Source organism: Chaetodon auriga, chromosome 1, assembly GCF_051107435.1.
Source record: "Chaetodon auriga isolate fChaAug3 chromosome 1, fChaAug3.hap1, whole genome shotgun sequence".
NCBI classification, from domain to species: domain Eukaryota; kingdom Metazoa; phylum Chordata; class Actinopteri; order Chaetodontiformes; family Chaetodontidae; genus Chaetodon; species Chaetodon auriga.
In genome coordinates this window covers 13,358,603-13,379,338 of record NC_135074.1, presented here as the reverse complement: position 1 = coordinate 13,379,338, position 20,736 = coordinate 13,358,603, and the positions used below count along the sequence as shown (strand labels likewise).

General features: G+C 43.4%; 1 protein-coding gene across 1 annotated transcript in view; it reads right to left on the bottom strand.

Moving 5' to 3' along the window:
• The window catches only part of nfatc3a (nuclear factor of activated T cells 3a), a 65,459-nt gene that overhangs the window by 3,439 nt on the left and 41,284 nt on the right, over positions 1–20,736 (bottom strand). Inside the window, exons 5-9 of the mRNA XM_076761488.1 lie at positions 20,201–20,373; positions 19,751–19,891; positions 15,895–15,950; positions 15,563–15,689; positions 12,463–13,557 (exon numbers count right to left, since the gene is read on the bottom strand). Coding sequence (XP_076617603.1) covers positions 12,463–13,557; positions 15,563–15,689; positions 15,895–15,950; positions 19,751–19,891; positions 20,201–20,373 — 1,592 coding nt within the window. The remainder of the gene's footprint in view (positions 1–12,462; positions 13,558–15,562; positions 15,690–15,894; positions 15,951–19,750; positions 19,892–20,200; positions 20,374–20,736) is intronic.

Sequence of the window (20,736 nt, the reverse complement as noted above, 5' to 3'; positions counted from 1 at the left end):
ACCACTGAACAGCTGTAACAGAGTTGCAGCTGAAGGATGGTGGGATAATAACAGAAGAGAAAAATTTAGGGAATTGAGGTGATGTCAACTAGAAAAACATAATTTTGGGGACATTTCCATCGGATATTAAGTTAATGAAGGTGATATCTTAATGAAAATCCCTCTCCGCTATCACTACATTGATACACTACAAAACTGAAAAGATGACATCTGAGTGTACTCACTGTTACACCCTAACCCTAACCCTAAAGATGTCACTGTGCGTGTCGAGTTTAGGGCCTAGAAGCTTCACATCTTTTATCAGAACAAACAGAAAGAAGCCTTGACACGCAGCAGAAGTACAGCTTTCTGGCCAGCAGAGGGCAGCCTGGTTCCACAACGAGTTCCTAACCAGCCTGAACGCTGCTGAACCCAAAGTGAGAAAAACTCAAACAAACTGGCAAACACCAAGTTCACAAAGTCACATGAGATGTAATTACTTCTGACAACAAATGAGAGAAACTATTCCATTCACCAAATGAGCCGCTTCTGACCTTTGAGTGCAACAACTGCTACCACAGCACATTGACTCCTAAACGCCATCCTGTACGGCTGTCCGTTACTTCATTAGCGCTTTAATGGTGGCTCGGTACATTTCCTCAGGCCTGTTCATGGGGTTTGTAAGGGCCACGTAAAACCAACACACTGTGAAAAACATGCTGTCGAGCCCGGAGTGGCACTCAGGCGCAGCGAGGTCACCCACTCCACCGACACATTTAGAGCCTGATCTGAAATAAATAACAGATAACTGTTTTTGCTGCGCTGCTGCCTGTTTTTCACGCAGCCTGTGTGATTGTTTTACATCTGCTGCCTCCATTCACACTGAGACCACAAGAGACGCAGCTGTAAAAAGTGCAGCCGTGAAGTCAATCAACTTCAAAAACTTTGACGTGGTGAGGAAGACGCGAGGACACAGACTTTCATTTGTTTGGAACTTGTGGAAAACGTGATGTGCACGTCTTTATTTTTTTCTTCCATACATGCATGTGCGTTCAATTTTCATCCCGTTACTTCTTTAAGGAATTTTTTTTAAGCGTTTTAGAGGTGATGTTGACAGGTCAGGAACACAAAGTGCAAAAATCAGGCTGGGCAAACTGGTTTGGGAGGGTGCAGCAGAGACCTCTGGCCCAGTTTGACACTGGGTAGATTTACAAGCAGACCTGTTTGTACATGACATGTCAACATACAGCTCCGCTCCTCTCCGCCTATTTCTGTCCACTCGTTGCGCACATGGACTGTAAAATCTCACATTCCTCAGGCCATATTTAACACATGTATTACAGTAACTCAACGTTAAAAAAAAAAAAAAAAAAAAAGGCAGGCCGGGGTGACTCAGTCAATGATGAGCAAATGAACCCAGCCGAGTGTTGAAATATTTAAATCTGATGACACACCGAGTGAAACGAACGCTGTGAAATACAACAAATGTATTTATTAAGCAGCACAGCCTTCAACAACTTTGTCAAACATAATAATCCTCAGAGCTGTGGCGTTTCCTTCTGTTTCACAAGTTCACCATCTCCTCCTCGAGCTGCAGGCAGCTTTTCTTGTGTATTAACTGAACAGTTTTTTCACCGCGTTTTTCTCGGGACCAACAGTTTTCATTTTGTCTACATTCTGTTGTTTTATTTGTGTTTTCTGCTGCTTGCTTTTGTGTCTGGCCACCATCACTCACATCATCCTGTTCGCGTGGGAGGCTCTTCCTTTCCAATGTCAACCATGTTCACACGCAGTCACACACACAGCACCACCACGCACTTTTGAGACGACATCGAGACTATCAAAGGAAACAGTTACCTTTGCGTATCTAACACCGAGGTCTAATGTACAACAAGTTGGCCAGCTTATTGATTTTGTCGCATAATTCCGTGGGTGATCTCTCAGTCCCCTTTGAAGGCCGTGACCTTTCAGTATACTAGCGGTGCAACTGTGCTCGAAATAAACTGCGTCTTAGAGCTGTTCTAGGACCACCAGAGCAGCTGTATCAATGAAGTGAAGGAGCAAGTAACTGGCCTTCTTTTGTCCAAGCTCCACACCGATTTCATGAAATTCAGCAAAGAAATTATTTAGATTTCTCTCCTAATACATCTAATACAGAACAAATATATTTTAAAAAAACACCATATGTGAGTCTACATTCGGTCAAACGTGGTCTATATGAGGCTCTAATTGAAATTAAATACTCGGGTCAATCACAGAGCCATGTTTACAGGCCCGTCACAGCCTCCCGCACAGCTGAAATGTTATGTGCTAAACTCTGCACATAACAGCTCTGTCGACTGACGGCAGTGAATCTGCTCTAACACCGCAGGAATACGAAGCTACGAAGTACGAAAGACCGACATCAAGTGGGTGTTTGCAAAAACATATCACTTTCCGCTGAACTGATTAGATTGTTGCAGAGGCAAACATCAACCCATCATCTGATACACAGAGACACACAGGGCACTCAGTGTGAAACAATCTGAAAACCCATGACTCAATAAAGTCCAATTCCTCTCAATTTGATTCACACCGTTTTCTCATAAAAAAGGTGCCGGAAGAGGTTTCCCCACACAGTGTGTCTGAACATTTTCGTTCGGCTTCACTCTCGATATTACAGCTGCACACCATGTAAATTTGGACGAGTTGATTTGCAAGAAGATTGAACTTATTTTGGAAGTGAATTTCCATCTCAGTCTCAAAACAGTCAACGGAAAGGAGGAAACTGCATCTTATTCTTTGTTGTTTTCCTTCTGATTGATGCCAACAACTGACTGAGAAAGGAATAACTATTGAAACAAAAACACGAAGCACAAAAACTTCTGTAATCTCCATAAAAAAAAGCTGAAAACCAGAGAAAAAGCCTTTTACAGAAAACCAAAGCTGAATTTTCCCACAATAATGAGCAATAATCTATGCTTCAGATACAATCATTCACTCAAAGATCAAGCTCCACACATCAATACTCCAGAAGTGAAAGAGAGTTTTGAGTCGAGCCGAGCGTATGGTGAGTTTCATATGCTGATGGTGTCTTCTCAGATTTACTGGTATTGCTCATGACAGTGCAACAGAAAGGCGGTGATTCAGCGCTGCCAGCCATCGTAACTGTGGCTCTAAATGGCTCAGCCGGAGGGAGATCCTCTGCAGATGACTGGGAGGGGGGCTCCCTAGTCAAAATATACATCTGCACTAAGACCACTGCTACTACTACTACTACTACTACTGCTCTCAGGTAGGCTTCCATCAGATGGATGCCTCCTCCTGCATGCTGATGGATTTTAATGCTCCATGCATGTAGCACTGGGATGAGGTGGGAATTAAAAAAACAACAGATTAAAAGCACAAAGCAAAGCCAGTCTGAGGCCTCTCCTCTCCATCATCTATACGGCAAAATGTTGAGTTTAGGCAGCTTTTACTCGGTCACCCTGCAGCCCTCTATCAATCCAGCATCTAGTGGCCTTCAAATGTATTTATTTGGATATTTTATTATAAAACAATCCTGCTTCCAAAACAGCTGGGACGCATGAATAAAACCGAACGTGCTCATTTGCTCATCCTTTCTGACATACACTCAACTGAAAACAGTGCAAAGACAATATATTTAATATCTGCCCTCATCAGCTTCATTGAAAATCTGTTTATTCTGAATTTGATGCAGCAACACGTTTGGGTTGGGACAGGAGCAACTAAAGACTGGGAAAGATGTGGAATGCTCCAAAAACACCTGTTTGGAACATTCCACAGGTAAACAGGCTCATTGGTAACAGGTGATAGTATCATGACGGGGTATGAAAGGCTCAGTCGTTCACACTTGGTAAAACCGGTGTCGGTAAACACAGTTCGTTTGCAAATGGCTAAATTCTGTAGGACCAAGCAGCTTCGTGTTTATGAGAAACTGCAGGGGAAAGAGGGGGAAGGCGTAAATCTCTGAACTAGGTTAGTTTGAGTCATTTGTTGAATTAAGCATTATTGTTCACTGGCAATACGCATGAGCAAGAGTCCGGAACAAGCCAAGGGGTTCACGTTAATGTCACACAGAGTGTGCACGAGAAAGATAACACCACACAATAAAGTTATCCTAGAAACTAATTCATCGTCAAAGCTACATACTGTCTGCTGAATGAAACGCTCTTCAGCATCCCTGAAAGAAAGTTGCAATTCTCATAGGAGGCCACCGAGATCGGGTAATCTCACGTCTCCAGTTCTAAAGTGAATGTCAGAGGAGGTACACTGAAAAGATTTCCATAATGTAAAACAGAAGTGAAACAGGCAGATGGACATTCAGTACGATAAACACATCGACAGGCGAAATGGAAAATGGGTAATTATCATAACCCTCTGTGACACATTGAAAAAAGTTCCCTGACCCAGGCTTAAAAAACATTACTCTGGCAGAGCGGCTTAAGCAAATAACTTGAAGACAGACTGATTTTTGAGTCCAGTAAATGAAGACAACATGCCACAATGGAAAACATTTGTGCACAGGGAACAGAAAGAGGCAAGACTTAAGTCTGCCTGCAAGAGGGAATATCAAAGCCCACAGTTTCCACTCGCAGGGCCCTGTAATGACATGCATACGTCTTTACAAAGCCTCAGGTACGAGAGAAAAGGTGAAGTAAAAGTCCACTGAGCGATCAAACACACACACACGCTGGAAATAGACGGTGAGTTGATGGAACTTGGCCTGAAATCTTCCAGATCTGCCTCAGCAAAGCTTTCTCTGCTTCACTCTTTTAGCTCTGCTGCTGCTTTGCGATCCTTTTCTGTTTTTCATTTCACTTTTGGAGTAAGTGAGAGAGTGAGTGGGTGAGGGCAGAGAGTGCACCGGAGAAGCTCGGTTAAAAGTCAGTTTCTCAAAGTCACTCATTTGTGTGAATCATAGGTGGATTTCCCATTTGATCTGACGGTAAGTGATTCACAAGACCTTTGATCCGGGACGCAGTGTAGTGGCTCTGTTCAGCAGATGACCACAGGACCGGGCTTTAGGGAGGAAACCACTAGATGAACAGTACAATAGATAATAAGACATGATGCCTGACTTATCAGCAGAGAGCATGAAGCTGCCGAGCCTCCGGTGTCAAGACCATAATTACACTTTAGCTTTTCCTGCTATTCAATGGGTGCTGGTCAGGAGCTGCTGACCAGAAAGAAAATGTCAGAAAATAGTGAAAATACTTGTTAAACTTTTGTCCTCCAATAGCTCGTTTTTGGTTGTTAAAGATACTTAATTTTATTATCACATGAGAGAATGAAAAGCATCAAATCCTCACATTTGAGATGATATGAGGGAACGTTTAGTAATCATTATCATCATACGCTTTTCAAAAAAGTGTAAGACTTTAAAGAAACAGCATTTTCCTCGTATCTGACAGGACATGGCGGCAACTCAACGGCAACATCCAAAGATGACTCACCCAAACGCACAGAAAACTATTTGCACACACACATTTCAGCAGCTCTGCGTTGACTAGCGGGAGTGAAATCTACTTCACCGCGTTCTGTCAAGTCCTCACTTGCGCGCCATGAGAAATGTGGGGACTAGTGTTCATTTTCCAGTCCAACATCGGCGCTCGATGCTCGGCTGACAGGCACAAATCAACACTGACACTCGGGAACAGCAGCAAGAGCAGCCAACAGAATCCTGGCAAAGTCCCGATTAAAGACAGCGCTGTTAATTTTCCTGATAATATGATAAGTGAGTATTCAGAAACATGAACAAAGACTTCATATGTTGCTCTCATCTCCACTGAGGGATTTCCTGGCTTCCCCTCCTCCTTTTTAAGAAAAAGGCAGCTCTGGCACCGTCTCCACACCAGACTCCAGCCTCTGCCAAGACCTCTGCATTACACTCTCTAAGACCTTAATTGTATGGAAAGATGACACAGAAAATCCATTTCCACTTGTTTCGGGGGAAAAGACCAGCAAATGTTTGCCATTGTTTTTAACGAGCAGCAGCAGCATTTGATGGAACGTATTTTCCTCCCACTGTTGTTTGTTCATGCCATCGAATCACGAGTTCTGTGTTATTACTCTGTTATGGTTGGTTAATGGCAGCATGAAGCCTCTAAGCCGGTCCCGTACACACACATGCACACAAAAATGGATATTTATTTCTGGTTGTTTCATACAAGTGACCGCAGTTAAACGAGCTACAGAGATGTTTACATTTCTTCCTCGCTATGTACACAGACATGAAAAGATAATAATTGTGGAAAAAATAGTTTGTCTGATGCAATGTCTCGTGTGATGAATTCTAATGTTTCATAAAAGGGCTGCTCAGCCAGGGTTGCTCAATATTCGATGCTTTTAACTCTGAATGTTTTGCCCGGTTGTCGAATGATGGTTGTTGTTGGTGATGTTGTGGCTATTAAATGACAATAAATGACGCAGGGGTTTCGTTACAAAAAACAATGAATTTGACCAAGTTCATATGAACTTTTTAGGCCTTTCCAAAGAAAAAACTGTGAATCAGGATAATTTACAAAGTTAGCCAAAAAACAAAGGTAAGTTCCAAGTCTAATTTCATGTTTAATTTCATTTGGAAGTCATATTTCTCACCACCTGTCAAAGGTAAATCCAACATTCACTGGCGTTTTCTCCCTGGTCTGGTTGGCCAACCCCTGAGAGAAGGATCCAAGTCTTTTTGGATTGTTAGATGTTGGCCTGTTCACCTCTCATTTGTTTTACTCATTTACAGCTCTGACATTTTTCAGCATTCAAGAAGAATACAGTACAATCAGATTGTGGGCAGAGAGCAGCCTCGTGAACTGAGGGAGACTTAAAACCGAGAGGACTGGGATGCTGCTGTTGACTCTCAGCAGGACTGGCAGTGCTGACAAGTCAAAGAGCTCCTTGTTTTTATGTTAAAGCAATAGTCCGACATGTTCGCTGTCTTACCGAGAGTCACACGAGAAGAGCAATACCATTTTCATAGCTGTCTGTTAAAAATATAGCTGCAGCCAGTAGCCTGTTAGCTTAGCTTAGCATACAGTCTGGGGAGAAACAGCTAGCCTGGCTCTCTATGAAGGTAACAAAATCCACCTACCAGCTCCTTTAAAGCACACCAATTAACATGTTATATCTTGCTTGTTTGCCGTCTTTGTGCAAAGCTACCTAAACTAAAGCTAAAACAAGTTGTGGTATTTACGGGGAGTCACCTGCCAGATTGTTGCCGTACTGTCAAGAGCAGTCGCCAGGCTGCAAGAGACTTCACGAGACTTCCTGCAAAGCAGTAGTCCAGCATAACCCCCATAAAACCGCAATGTTTTTACACTTGACTTGTTGTATGGATTAAACAAACAAGACACAGCATGATAATTAGTGACCTTTACTGGTGGGTACTGGTAGGTGGATGTTGTTTCTTTTGGACAAAGAGGCTGTTTCCATGTTCTCTTCCTTCATGCCACGTTAAGATGGCTGGCTGCTGGCCGTAGCCTCATATTTAACATACAGACACAAACGGGATTGATCTTCTCATTTAATTCTGTGCAACAAAGTGGATAAGCAAATTTTCCAAAAATTACTGCTTTAACATTCCTCTCCAGACATTGATTAAACCCCTAAAAAGTCATCTCTGTTCATCGAAATTGCATATTCAGAAGTTTTTTCCATGAAAACATCCCTTCGTGCCTCACGTTGGCTTAGACATCGCTCTACACCTTTACCTTAGACATCGTGAGGGGATCTAAGCTGTCCAGTCCTCTATCTCCACCCACCCCTCCTCCGCTCACCTGCAGCTTCGACTCTGCTCATCAAACACATAAAGCTATCTAACAGACTGTTTTGAGTAATCTGTTGAGTGTTTGCTGTAGCTTTCTTCGTCAATACCCGCAAGCCATACAAAACATCATGTCAGGCATTTGATATGAATCATCATGTAACTTGGCAGGCTAACGCTGGCTAACGTTATCTAGCACACTGCAGATTTGTATGGACGCAGCCAATGGATAAAACACAGGAAAAGTAAATCAAAACCAAGGCTATCTGAATCCCTGTTTGTTTGTCATTGGTCCACTGCAGTGCCACGGTGGAAATGCTCAGCCATGATGCTGCCTGCTTAGTTTGTTCATATGTCTTGTAGGACATGAGAAACACCATATGTTAACAAGGTTGAAAACTTGATTTTCACTGGAGGGGGACTTCAGTATAAAAACGTTCCTTCATGGACAGGAACATTTTCTAGAAAATGCACAAAGCCTGTGTGCAAGTCTGTGAGTAACAATGATATAGCCCCTTAAAATCTTGACTGTCATAATGTCAACACATGAGGAACAATTGCGGGGCACCATGTGTGACGCCTCAGCTTTTTTAGCAACAGCTCCTGGACCTTTCTGTCTATTTCTACAGTCTGTGCGCTTGTAAAGAGAGAAAAAACAGAACAATAAAATGGTATATTTAAAAGATGTGTTCCCTGCACGGACGCTGCCTCGTATATTTGATTACATCTACAGGAAAACGTGTGTCACTCCCTGTGTGTGTTCATTTGTGTCATTACTGTGTCTGTCTCTCTCAAGGAGCGCAGGCAGCAGGGCTTGGCCTATTATTAACCCTCAAAGCCGTGCTCACAGTTTGAGGCAGCTGTGCATTTGGGCAAGGCAGGCCCAACAAAGGACCAGCTTCTGTTGTGAACACACACACTGCACACACTACAGACACCAGAGTAACTGCGTACATGCACACAAACACAAACGCGTTATCCCTTCCCATCCGTGCTCAGTAAACACAGAGATCGTCACATGCTGATTAATTAGTTAAATGCACAGTTCGGCAGCTCAGGGGCTTCAGATTCTGTCACCATGACAGCTGTAATCATCGTCACAGGAGGGCCCATTCTTCAAGCCACTACTGTGTTTATGGAGTAACCAAACACACAAGTTTACAGGGCTTTGGCAAACACGGCTGACTTTCACACTGTGGATACATGGTAATTGACTATAAAAACAGTGATAATATTCACTAAGTCCATCAATCATCTGCACCTGCTTATCCTTAAGTCCTGTAATAGCAATAAAGTGAATAGTGAATCTGTATTTGTCTTTCAGTTTCTTTTTTTTCTTTTTTTGCTGAGGTGCTGTCACGCCAGTCTCTACGCCACACGTACCAAACAGTGACCATGAAAAACCCGTCTTTGATAATATCTCATGATGGCAGTACCCAACCTTGCTCTGTTCTGTTTTGATTCAGACCTCAAAGCAGTAGAAATACACACATTTTAGGGACATTCAGTTATGTCCCACGCTGCTGTGTTGAAAATATCATCCGTTCGTTGCCTTTGTTAACGTTTTGTTGTCCATTTTTTCACTGCAAAATCTAACAAACATAAAGCCTTGCTGTCAGTCTCCTGTCATTTATAAAAGGAGCTAAATTCTATTTAATATATATTCTTTTTCTTTTTTATTTTTGGATCAATCCTAGTTTTACTGTAACTGCAGTATTGCATTTTGTTGATATGGACAATTAAAGAGGTACTGTATATACTGTGAAAAACAGCATTAAATCATCCAGTACACACTTTACTTCAATCTCAGATGCCAAGTACGTTTCAGGTTGAATGTCTCGGCTGAGCGACCCTGCAGTGGGGTTGGATGCTGACCTTGTCTGTCCATCTGTCTGTCAGTCTGTCTTCTCACCTCCTGTGTCTCCTGCTTTGCACACACACATATAATACACTCACACCTCCACAACATTAAACAGATACACACAAACACAATGTCCCATCTAACACACATACGCACATTGACTTGAGTCACTTGGGACATTGCTTAGACATACATTCATTTCCTTGAGATGTACCCTAATCCTAACCATTACCACTACTTACTTACTTGCCTAAACCTAACTCTTACCCTTAACTTAAACTAAATTGAACCTTAACGTCCCCAAAATCAGCCCTTTTTCAATTTGGGACACAGATTTTGTCCCCAGGTGAACAAGCCCTCCCCAATTAACAGGTCATGAGTCCGAAATATGTCCCCAAAAGTAGCCTAAGTCAGACTCAGACTCTCTCTCTCTCTCTCTCTCTCTCTCTCACTCACTCACATACACACACACACACACACACACACACACACACACACACACACACACACATCTCAAGCACACTCTGGTGTGCGTCACTAGGGCCATCTGCTTGCTAACCGGAGCAGTTTTCTACACATTCACATTCGTAGTCCCTCTCATGCCACTGACACAAGCCTGTGATGCTACTGCAGTAGTACTGCATCTCATGTGTAATGATAATACGATATGCAAAATGATGATTCATCGATTGATGATTGAATACAATTTGGAGAAAATGGTGAGCTGAAGGGAGTAAAGGCAATGCAACCTCATTCTTAAATGTGTAAAGCCTGTGTTAGAGAGTGATGTGTTGGTGGCAGTTTTACTTGATTGCAGATCAGGAGGCTGGTTTCCCCTTTTCAAACCACATTAATCACATAGCCAGCCAGGGGTCATATACACTGCCTTAAAATGTAACAATGCATAATCATTCAATTATCAATAATTGTACATTTGTATGTATATAGAAGGGAATTTTTTATGCAATAAGAATCTATTTTCCTTTTTGGCTGCTCTATATCTACGTGTGTGTGCCTTTGTGCCCATCCTGATCTGCCTGTCTGTCAAACTGGGGTGAATATGGTCTACTTAAGAGAGTGTGCTGCGACCTCCTAAAACTCAGAGCTGGGTGCAAGCTTCACGTCGCTACTTCACAACATGGCCTACAGAGCTGGGCTGGCACAGAAAGCTATTTTTAGCTACGGGCTCAAAGGGAGAGCTTACATTCCCGGCTGAACAGTGTCACTCACAAACTTTTCTCACACTTTTTTTTTTTTTGTCAGAGTGTGAGGGCAGCCAGCTACTTTTAGAGCGTCTCTGTCTCTGCATGTGTGATGGGAGAGACAGACTACATCTGTGTTTTATGTTTTATGTGAAATAAACAGTGTGCATACATTCGTCCACATGTGAGCCTGTAAAAGGGAAAGACAGAAAGGAGACGGGAAAGTTTTGTCAAAAGGCTTTTTTTTTCTTCTCAAGGGTTACACATTTAGTTGTGTGTTAGCGTGTGTGTGCATGTATTATACACTAATGAACCTCAGTGGTCTCTGGTCTTTCACACACGACTTATTGACAATGGCCCTGTGTTAATTAGGCTGACTCTTGCTAGCACACAATATGACACCTCCCTGGGTACAGCCTAACCAGGCTGTTTATTAACCCCAAAACTTTAGGACCCTCATTTGAATGTGGCACTGGGGTTAACAAAACCAGGTGAGGTTCTGAACGGCAGATAAGAAGGTGGATGATTTAGAATAGTTTGGACACACATATTTTAGGGAAAGAAGTAGAGATCATGGATGAGAAGAAAAACCTGCTACATGCGCGCCGACTTCACAGTCAATTGTTCAGTTAAAAAGTTCTCGTGAGCATGCTAATTAGAGTTGTTAATGCACCTACACACATGCTCACATACACACAAACATGCACAGGATGTAATTACTGCAGCGGCACACATCTGTCTTTGCAAGTAGAACAAAATGATGCAATCAACTCCCTCTAACCAGTTCCAAGGAGCCAAAAAAGTGTAATTATTCTCCAAGCTGCTGCCAGAGATACAGAAGCTTAGCGGTTTACAATTAGGCTCAAATATGATACTAGAGGTATCGGTCCTATTGTGTCCATGTTACCCAATACTAAGTCACAGGACCCCTCAGTAATGAACCTGTGTACACAACTGTGCACTGCAATGACAGATGAACTGCTATCACCATAATCAGGCATCAAGTTTTCAGCTCCTCCACAATACAACTGGTGCTCTGTATTGGTTTACATCATCAGATACAAATTTATCCTGACATACTGTAGGGTAAATTGAATCCCTCAGCAGTCCCTTGTTTTAGACTGAAAATTAGATTAATCACAGAGGGGTGTGCTATGTAAATATGTCGTGTGAGAAGACAGGGTGAAAGATGGAAAATGTGATAATGAGAGCAGATAGACAGAAAACTGGAGAATGAGAGTCAGAAAAAAAAACAAAGAGGCACATTTAGTTATGCACACAGTGCCAGAAAAAGGGAAAGGTAGATGGAGAAAGGACGGGTGTCCAGTGGGTGTCTTTGTCTGAGGGCCAGCTACTTAAATTGTTTTTAACTGTTTTAGAGTGCTTGCAAATCAATGTGAACAAGTGTCTAGTCCCGATGCCCTTGCCTGTTCCGTGACTGCTCCATGAGCTTGAAGTTAAAATAACTTTTCACAGATGTGCTTTTCTTTGTCAGTTTTCATGAGCAGACCAATCACAGCAAAAAAGGCAGGTTGATGTCATTGCTCTCCATGATTCAGTGCTTTACTTGTTAAAGTCATCAGGTGGACACTGACTCTTAGAAGAACAATGCAACACAATTTTGTAGTTACGGAAATAAACATGATCAATAAATATCTTACCGTCATCCAGCGTGATATCCTGCAGGCCGATGGAGCGAAACGTGGGCTCCCTGTCCTCTGGCTCCTGTTTGATGTTGAGCCTCTCCCCATCTGAGGGGAAGGGCCCCTGTGGACTTAGAGGGTGAACCAGAGGCCCTGCTGCCACCGGGGACAGGCTGGCCATGACCGGGCTTGTAGCCTGGGGAGAAGGCTGTCCTGAATGCTGCTGTTGCAGGGGGCCCATAGGACTGCCACCGGAGGTGGGGGAGGATGAGGTGGGGGACTGGTAGGGCAGCGAGTGAAGCTGAGGGGAGGAAGGCCCAGAGTGCGGAGAGGGGATCATCCGTGGAGGAGGGGCACTGGATGGCGTGGGGCAGGAGGCTGACCTCTGACTTACCGGGTGGTAGCCCATTGCCCTCTGGAGTTGGGAGGAGTGCTGTCCCACAAGGGGGTGGCCACTGGGAGAGGGCACCTGGGTGGGATTTGGGGAGCAATGATAGCCTCCGAGTGTGTGGAGGTGTGGGGATGACGGTGCAAGCAGGGGTTGCTGGCTCTGGGGAGACCCAACAATGGGGTTGGTGGTTGAAGAGACGGGCGCTGATGGCGAGGAGCAAGGGGAGGAAGAGTACACCATTCCCATGCCCATTGGGTGTGACGCTGCACTGGGGCTGTGCTGAAAGGGCATCCTTTCATAGCCCTGAGGAGGAAGGCTGGACTGGCCGTTGAAGGGCAGGCTATGACCGTGACTGTGGCTGTGCTGCATAGCCTGGTAGGAGGGCCGGGGAGGAGCAGGATGAGGAGCTGGAGCAGAGCTCGGGTGGAACGTCATGTGGCAGTCTGCAGGGGGGTGGTGCAAACTGCGGCCCTGGAGGTGAGGCAGGTGCTGGAAAGACGGGGAGCCCAGGGAGGGGCAGGGGGCCTGCAGGGGTAGCAGGCCAGGTCCAGAGCCCGTGGCCAGGCCGTGAGGGGAGCTGGACAGAAGGTTGTCCGATGGGTGGCCCTGCTCAGGAGAAGGCAGCTGGGTGCGCACCAGACTGGCAGCGTGTGCCAGGGGCATGGACATAGGGGGAACTGCAGGAAGGTCCAGCTCGTCTCTGTGCTCCTGTTTCACCATGACTAAAGGGAGAGAGGTATACACAGACAGACACGGAGGAAGAGAGATGTGATGAAAGAGGAAAAGTACATTGTCAGTTATGTCTGTCAGTCAAATACTACAAGAAGAGAAAGAAAAGACTTTCTGTCAGCTCACTAAATTGCAAAATTGACAGTGTCACTGCTATCTTTGATTCAGGTATAACAGTCCAGTGACTTCACCCCACTAGAAAAAGACAGCAGTTGTTTCAAGTTCTCCTGATTCTCAACCCCAACTAATTCCCTCAATCTGTGGCTTTAAAGTTGAAATATGTCTCAGTAAAATGTGTAAAACCAGGTCATGAGAACCTCAAAGCAGTGAACATCATCTCTGAAATGTATGGATTGTGAAATGGGTCCCCATCCAGATGAAAAAACGCCTAACTTAAACTAAGTGACATTTTGATAGTAAATGGGGCCATTCCCTTTTACTGTGACAGCTCACAGCACTGTTATGCCAATCGGTAACCTATTTCCCAATCTGGTGCCTTGTGACAGTGAGTTTTATTTTTATCCAGCTCTGAATCAGAGGGAGAGCATATGTTGTCAGTCCGGGTGCCATCATGTGAAATGGTGTGTGGGAAAAGGAGCCGAATGCCCCGCAGCCCAGATCAGACCAACAGAACAAACGAGTTCACTGATCGTGCCCTCTACTCACCCCATCATGCCTCTGGGATTGTGAGGCAAGGGGCACGAAAAGGCCAAACGTGGTTTATTTTGGCTAAAAATGGAGCCAAAGGGAGCCAGAGTGGAAGGGAGAAGTAATGTACTGAATATTTAAACAAAGAACATAATTGAAGTCTGAGTGGTACATCAAAACTGACAAGTCCTGATGCCTGCCTCAAAATACAAAGGAGGACCAAAAGGCATTTTGTGCCCCGGTTCTCTTCATTAACACATTAATTTTTTCAGACAATTTTCTCAGAATTCATCCTTAAATTGGGCCAAGGCCTCTGCAGCCCAGCCCACGAGAAAACTTGCCACAATAAAGCAGGCGGTGTCCGTGGTGATACTGGTGGTGTCAGCTTGACTGACAGAGCAGGGTTACTCTACTCTGCTCTGATTGGCCGCCCTAATGTGTCAACGGTGAAAACAGGAACTATCTGTGTTGAGTGGGCGTGCTTGCAAACAGAAAGGCTGGGTGGGTGGAGGGGCATGGTCGCTCATATGCGTACACGCACAAGCACACACAGTGTTGTGGTGAAACTCAGGGTTTAGATGTGTTGCACAAAATGCTCACATGTCATTATATTCCACCAACGGTGTTTTCAGTTTGACTGGCTTCAGGAAGGGGGAAAAAAAAAACTGATAATATCAAATAGCTAGGCAGGAATTTGACTTATATGAAAAACATGAAGGAAACTTTCAGATCAAAATATCATGAGCACTGACTTTCCTTGCTGCTAAAATAATTATATCAAACCACAAGTCAAGGTCTATGGTAAAAGTTTCCTGGATAGCAAAAGATTTGCATCATAAAACCCCATGCAAATACAGTACACGAGAGGAAAAGAAAGAATGGCTTGGGAGTTTGAGTAGGCTGCACAAAATAAACAGCTGGCAGGTGTTAATGTTATTGTTAGTGGAAGAGCCCCCTCTAAACCACAGCAATACCTTCCTTGGTGAGAGAAATGGGGTTAGTGAAGCCCCTGTGGAGACGTGTGCAACACCAAGAGCAAGTTACAACTGTCTCTGCTGTCAGTCACACTTCTTGTCATTACCTTGGGAGATTAACTACGACAGGAAGCAATACACCCGAAGGAGTGCACGGTAAAGCTTGAGAGAATCTCTTTGTGTAAATGTCTACAAAATGAGTTGCAGGAAAATTACTTACTCTAATACTTAAGCACCTTGCAACAGCACAAGATTTATCATAATTGTGCTCCTTCATCTGACCTGTTTTGTTCCCCAAGAGTAACATGTTAAATGTAGCTGCTTTAAGTACAAAAAAAAGATGGTCTAAAATTCATTCTAAAAGTCTAAATCTCACCTGAAAGGTAAGTGAAGCGTTGTGACTGGCTCCTTTTCCGTTTGCCATTGCAGACATAAAACTGCACCTGTACAGCTGAGCCGACAGTCTTACTGTGGTACGGAGGGACCTCCACCACGATGCATGACTACAAGAAAACATGTCACATTATTAACACACCCTTACTGCAGACAAAACATTTGCATACAATAAAATGCAATTATTAGTACAAAAAATGAAAATGTTTATTCAAGTGAAAATATTACAGACAAAATGTTGTAATATATAATGTAATATACAGCAATATAACTGTAAATATAATATATATAAAGGGTAAATAAACAACTACTTACTCCTTGAGATTTCTCACGGATTATTTTTGCCTCAACTTCCCACTGTGGTCGTCCATCTAGAATGGATAAAAAAACTGTATAAAAAAACTTGTATATACTACAGTCAACTAGTGCAGGTCTGGCTAAAGACAGAGCAACGCCTGGCTTTTCACCTAAATTGCTAACAAACACACAAGCGGTAAATAAAGTCATGATCACTAATGACTGCAGTTTTCGAATTTAGACCTATTTTTAAGTATAGTATGATATTTTTCTAAGTCACCTTTCTCATCTGGAGTGGTTCACTTTCTCTGTTTTCTGCTTTCCTAAAGATGATGTCAGTGTGCAGTGATTTCTCAAATGAGGGGCTCGAAAACAACACAAGGCTTCAAAAAAGCACAAGATTTCAATTTGTTCTCGAGACCTAAGGGACATCGACATGATGTCATTTTTAAAGGCCCAGAAGCCCCATGGAGAAAATCTTAGCAGCTATTAAATAGTAATCAAAAGTCCAAATATCCTGCTGTTTGTCTAGCTTGGTTAAAATTATGGAGAGAGCAGTGGAATAATTGCCTTTATTTTAAAATGCCTTTACACACTGCCAGGTTTCTGGCTAGAAAACATCCTTTCCAGTTTTCCTATGAGGGATCTAATTATTTGGCCAGACATCTTAGGGGCAGTGGCTTGAAGGGAAGCAGTTGGGGTGAAAACACTGACAGGCTCGCCGTGTGGCTGGAACAAATGACAGGCATCACAGCGTTGAGAAGAATAAAAACTTTGACAACAGAGCTGGTACTATGTGGTCTCTCAGCAGAGGCAAATTCATTTTGCACTCATCTATTTCACGTTGCTCACATGGTGGAAGTGTGTTCTGCACCTGCATGGCCTCTTCCTCAAAACCCAAAGGATTCCCCCAAATACCACTGTCAAACATCTGCAACATGTCTGCAGACAGGACCAGCTTATGGGTAGATTCTAACAAAGTAAGCACTCAACTGTGAGCCTTGTCACATTTAGGATATTCAGCTTTCTACCAAAATCCACAACAGCTTTAAGTAGGTGATTTACCTGTTCTGATCTCACCCTAGGATTAGCCTGAGTTGTAGTAATCCACTAGCACATTAGACAACCATAACCCTAAGGGGGTTCTCTCTATTGCTTAACTTGTAGATGACAGGGAGGGTTTTTTTTTCCAATGAGCAAATGACCTTGAACGTCTTTGCAGCTGACAGCAGTGCATTATTGCAGCGCAGCTTGTTGACATTCAACAGGCAGGAGCAAGGGCCCCACATGCTCCGTCAGACAACAAGCACCAACAGGAACTTCATACCACGCTGAGACAATGGCACGGATCACCCAGACAGCCTGCTCACCCCAGTCAGAGGGGGGAAAAGAGGAGCAAAAATAAAGAAGGTGATTGCTGTTTATGTTGTACATCTTTGCAGAAGCCCACAGTTGTTTGGCTTTTGCGTCAGAAACAACACCGTGACTACAGAGTGTTTGTCGCTATTCAAGGCAGCCAGCATTACAGCCTTTAACGTCCACTCCTTTACGTAAACATTCATCCTTGTAAAGTTGAAATACTCATACCAATTATGGACTTATTTCTAACTCTAACGTTTGATGAGGTCCATATATCTGTCTTCCCCTTCTGATCCCTGAATAACTTAAAATTTAATTTGTTAGCTAACAGGTATATTTTATTGTTCCTCTCTTTCCTAGAAGATGCACAGACCACTGGTAAGAGCAGACAAAAAACTGAATTTAGAAATTTTCTTAATGGAAAAGCCTGTCATTGTGCAGGCTTTCATCATATTATCCACCATGCAAACACAGGAATCACTCCAAAGCTATGCACATTTAGATACAACAAACCTAAACTATTCTGTGACACTTTGACATTCATCTGCTTTAAAATAAAAACAGATCTCACATGAACAAATGCTAGGATTTCATCATTTATCGTACCATCCCGTAATCTCTGTGTCGTAGCAACAATAGGCCAGTCCCTCCAGTTCTTCGTGAATCTACTGTTGTCTTTCAGTTATGAGGGATGGTGGAAAAACATCTGTCACTGCCTCTGATTCTTTCTTTTCTTCCATTGCTTTACTCCAATCAGTGCCTTTCTGCTCTAAAGTAGGTGGATTAGTCATGATGAGGAGGATCATTTACACAAACCTAATCAACATCATCTTCCCCGCCCCCTTCATATTCTTTCTGTCTCCTTCCACACCCCGATGCCTTCATGCACCACGGAGCCCCAGTTTTCCTCCCTACCCAAAATGCATCTCTCTAAGCTTTCCACTTGATGCTGTGTTATAAAGACTTGACCATCAGTGAGTTGTTTCAACTATGCTGCTTTGCTCTGCCATGCTTCACCTGGTACACCTCAAAGAGCTAAGGACATTCCTCAGGGCTGTTTTTTTCTCGAAGATCTCAGGGAAAAGCTTCCACTCACAAACGCAACACCACTCAACGTTCTGCCATGTGTGAACTTGATTCTGTTGCTCTACATCACAGAGGTTCCTCAGGCAGGCAGAGACTGGCTCAACGAATGTTATCCATTAAAATTTCCATCCAAGGGAACAGCTATTACACGTGTTTTGATTACAGAGTGGTGTACAAAGGAGAAAAAGATAAGGCAGAGAAAGACTGGCGACTTAAAAGAAACACAATGAACAGCGCAAGGAGTTTAACTAAGTGATCTCTTTAGCCTAGGTATTTGTTAAATGGATATAAGCAACTTTTAAAGTCACAAATACTAGTTTTAGGAAACAGAGAACCGTTCCACTTTCATCCTGACTGCAAAACTCCCACCCTCGTTACACATGCGGTACAAGCAACCAATAGGAGTCCAGACTGCAGCAACATTGATCCTGCATTAGCTTCCCGATCGGGATACACTGCTAGCTGTGATGACTGCAGATGCAGCCCACATGCCCCCTTCCACTGGTCATTTTCGTTTAGCAGTTCACATTTGCTAGTAAATGTGAGGCAAAAAAGGTAGACATTCATGATACAACATAACGGTGAGACAAAGCAGGTATCTGAATTGGATAATATACTGCAGTGACTTGATCTAATCAAAATGCTGACTGTAGTGTTTGCTACAAGATAGTACGCTAATATTGTAATGAAAATACCATGAAAACATTCCTATGTAAATTGTAACTATCAGGATATGCAGTGTGTTGCCTCTTGATCTGAGTTTACTATCTCATGCTTACTTGACAGATATCATTACAGGCAGACATAAATCTGTTCTGCATTTGACAAAACACCCTGTGGGAAAGGAGGACTTGTAGGCTGAGATCATGTGATCCGGAAATTGATACACACACAGACACATGACAGGTTAAATACTGTGTGATGTTTGAGAAGATCAGTCCAAATTTAAGAGTACCTTTTACTGCAAAACCAGTATTTACATCCAACCTGCCACTTATCTGTATAAAGCATTCAGTAATATTCAATTTCCAATCATGTCCTGCACTAAAATCCAAAAGGACGCAGTAAACTCACTATTAATATGTTTCAGGGGACGCACCCTTTTGTTTCGTAATGATAGACGGTGACATGTGTCAGCCACTGACTACAAAATCTTTAGACCCTTCTGCAACATTTCCAAGCTCTAGTTTCACATACATGTATATAAATCCAAATTCACACCAACTCAAAGCTTGTTTTTTTTGACACTGAAGAATACGATTGTCTAACAGACCACATAAATGACACGCTGAATGTCTTACTCATGGTGGCCTCTCTGACACAATCTGCCAGACAACCATGACACACAAGGTTTTACACACATAATTGGCACAAGCTGTTTCTGCAGTGGTGTTTCAAGGCAAAGATGCTGTGCGGACATAACACTTACCAGGGCCTTTCTCCAGGAAGATGACCTTGGACTCTGGAAAGAAGTTGGAGCCAGTGATGACCATCTCTTCTCCCCCGCTGACCAGGCAGCTGGTCAGGCTGGATTTCTCTACCTGGGGCAGCTCCTGAGCTGAACGCTGGGCTGAGGGAGACGCAGGAGGGGTTGAGGAGTAAAGAGGGTGATCATTTGCTGACAGTAACATCTAATCATGCAGGTTAACACACAAAAGATAACCACTGACAGACAGAACAAAGCCCATTTACACTTTTAGCATTTATCAGATGTTCTTATCTAAAATTACTTTTCAATGAGAGCAAACATTAGATTAAATCAATATCCTAAATCACCAGTCTAGAAGCTTGCTAATTTGTGTGTGCGTCCATTTTTCCCCATACGTGGCTTTCTCACTGAAAGCGCTTGGGTGTGTGAGGCTGGGAAGCTGACACTCACAGCACTCCACAGGAATAGAGGCAGCCTGCAGCGACAGCACCTTCCCGTTGGGTTGAGGGATGTGCACTCGGAACACCACACGGACCCGTGTGTTCTTTCTTCCGATATCCGTCTCTCCCTTCCGCAGCTCAATGTCTGAGTTCCGCAGCTTGAGGATGCCAGCACAGTCGATACTGCAAGGTAAAGGGAAAATAGTTGGCCCAATATGGCACAACCGTGATGGCAATCATCTAAGACATATTTAAGTAGTGAAGGCCTGGGAGTGATAAAACCAACCACAAGCCCAGCAGGGGATTGGCAATGAGAGGCAAATTAAGTGTTGAATCACAAAATAAAAATGCCCGTGAATATGATTTATTACAGTTGTAAATGGGAAAATCCCAACCAAATCCCTTCCTATGAATTCCAACATAAATGAAACCAGACCTTATATAAACAGAATCACTCAGGTGATGCAGAATCATAAATATTCAAATAAAGTTTGTTTCTCCGCTCCCTCAGAAACCCTCAAATTTTCCTTCTCTGCGAACTCTCCT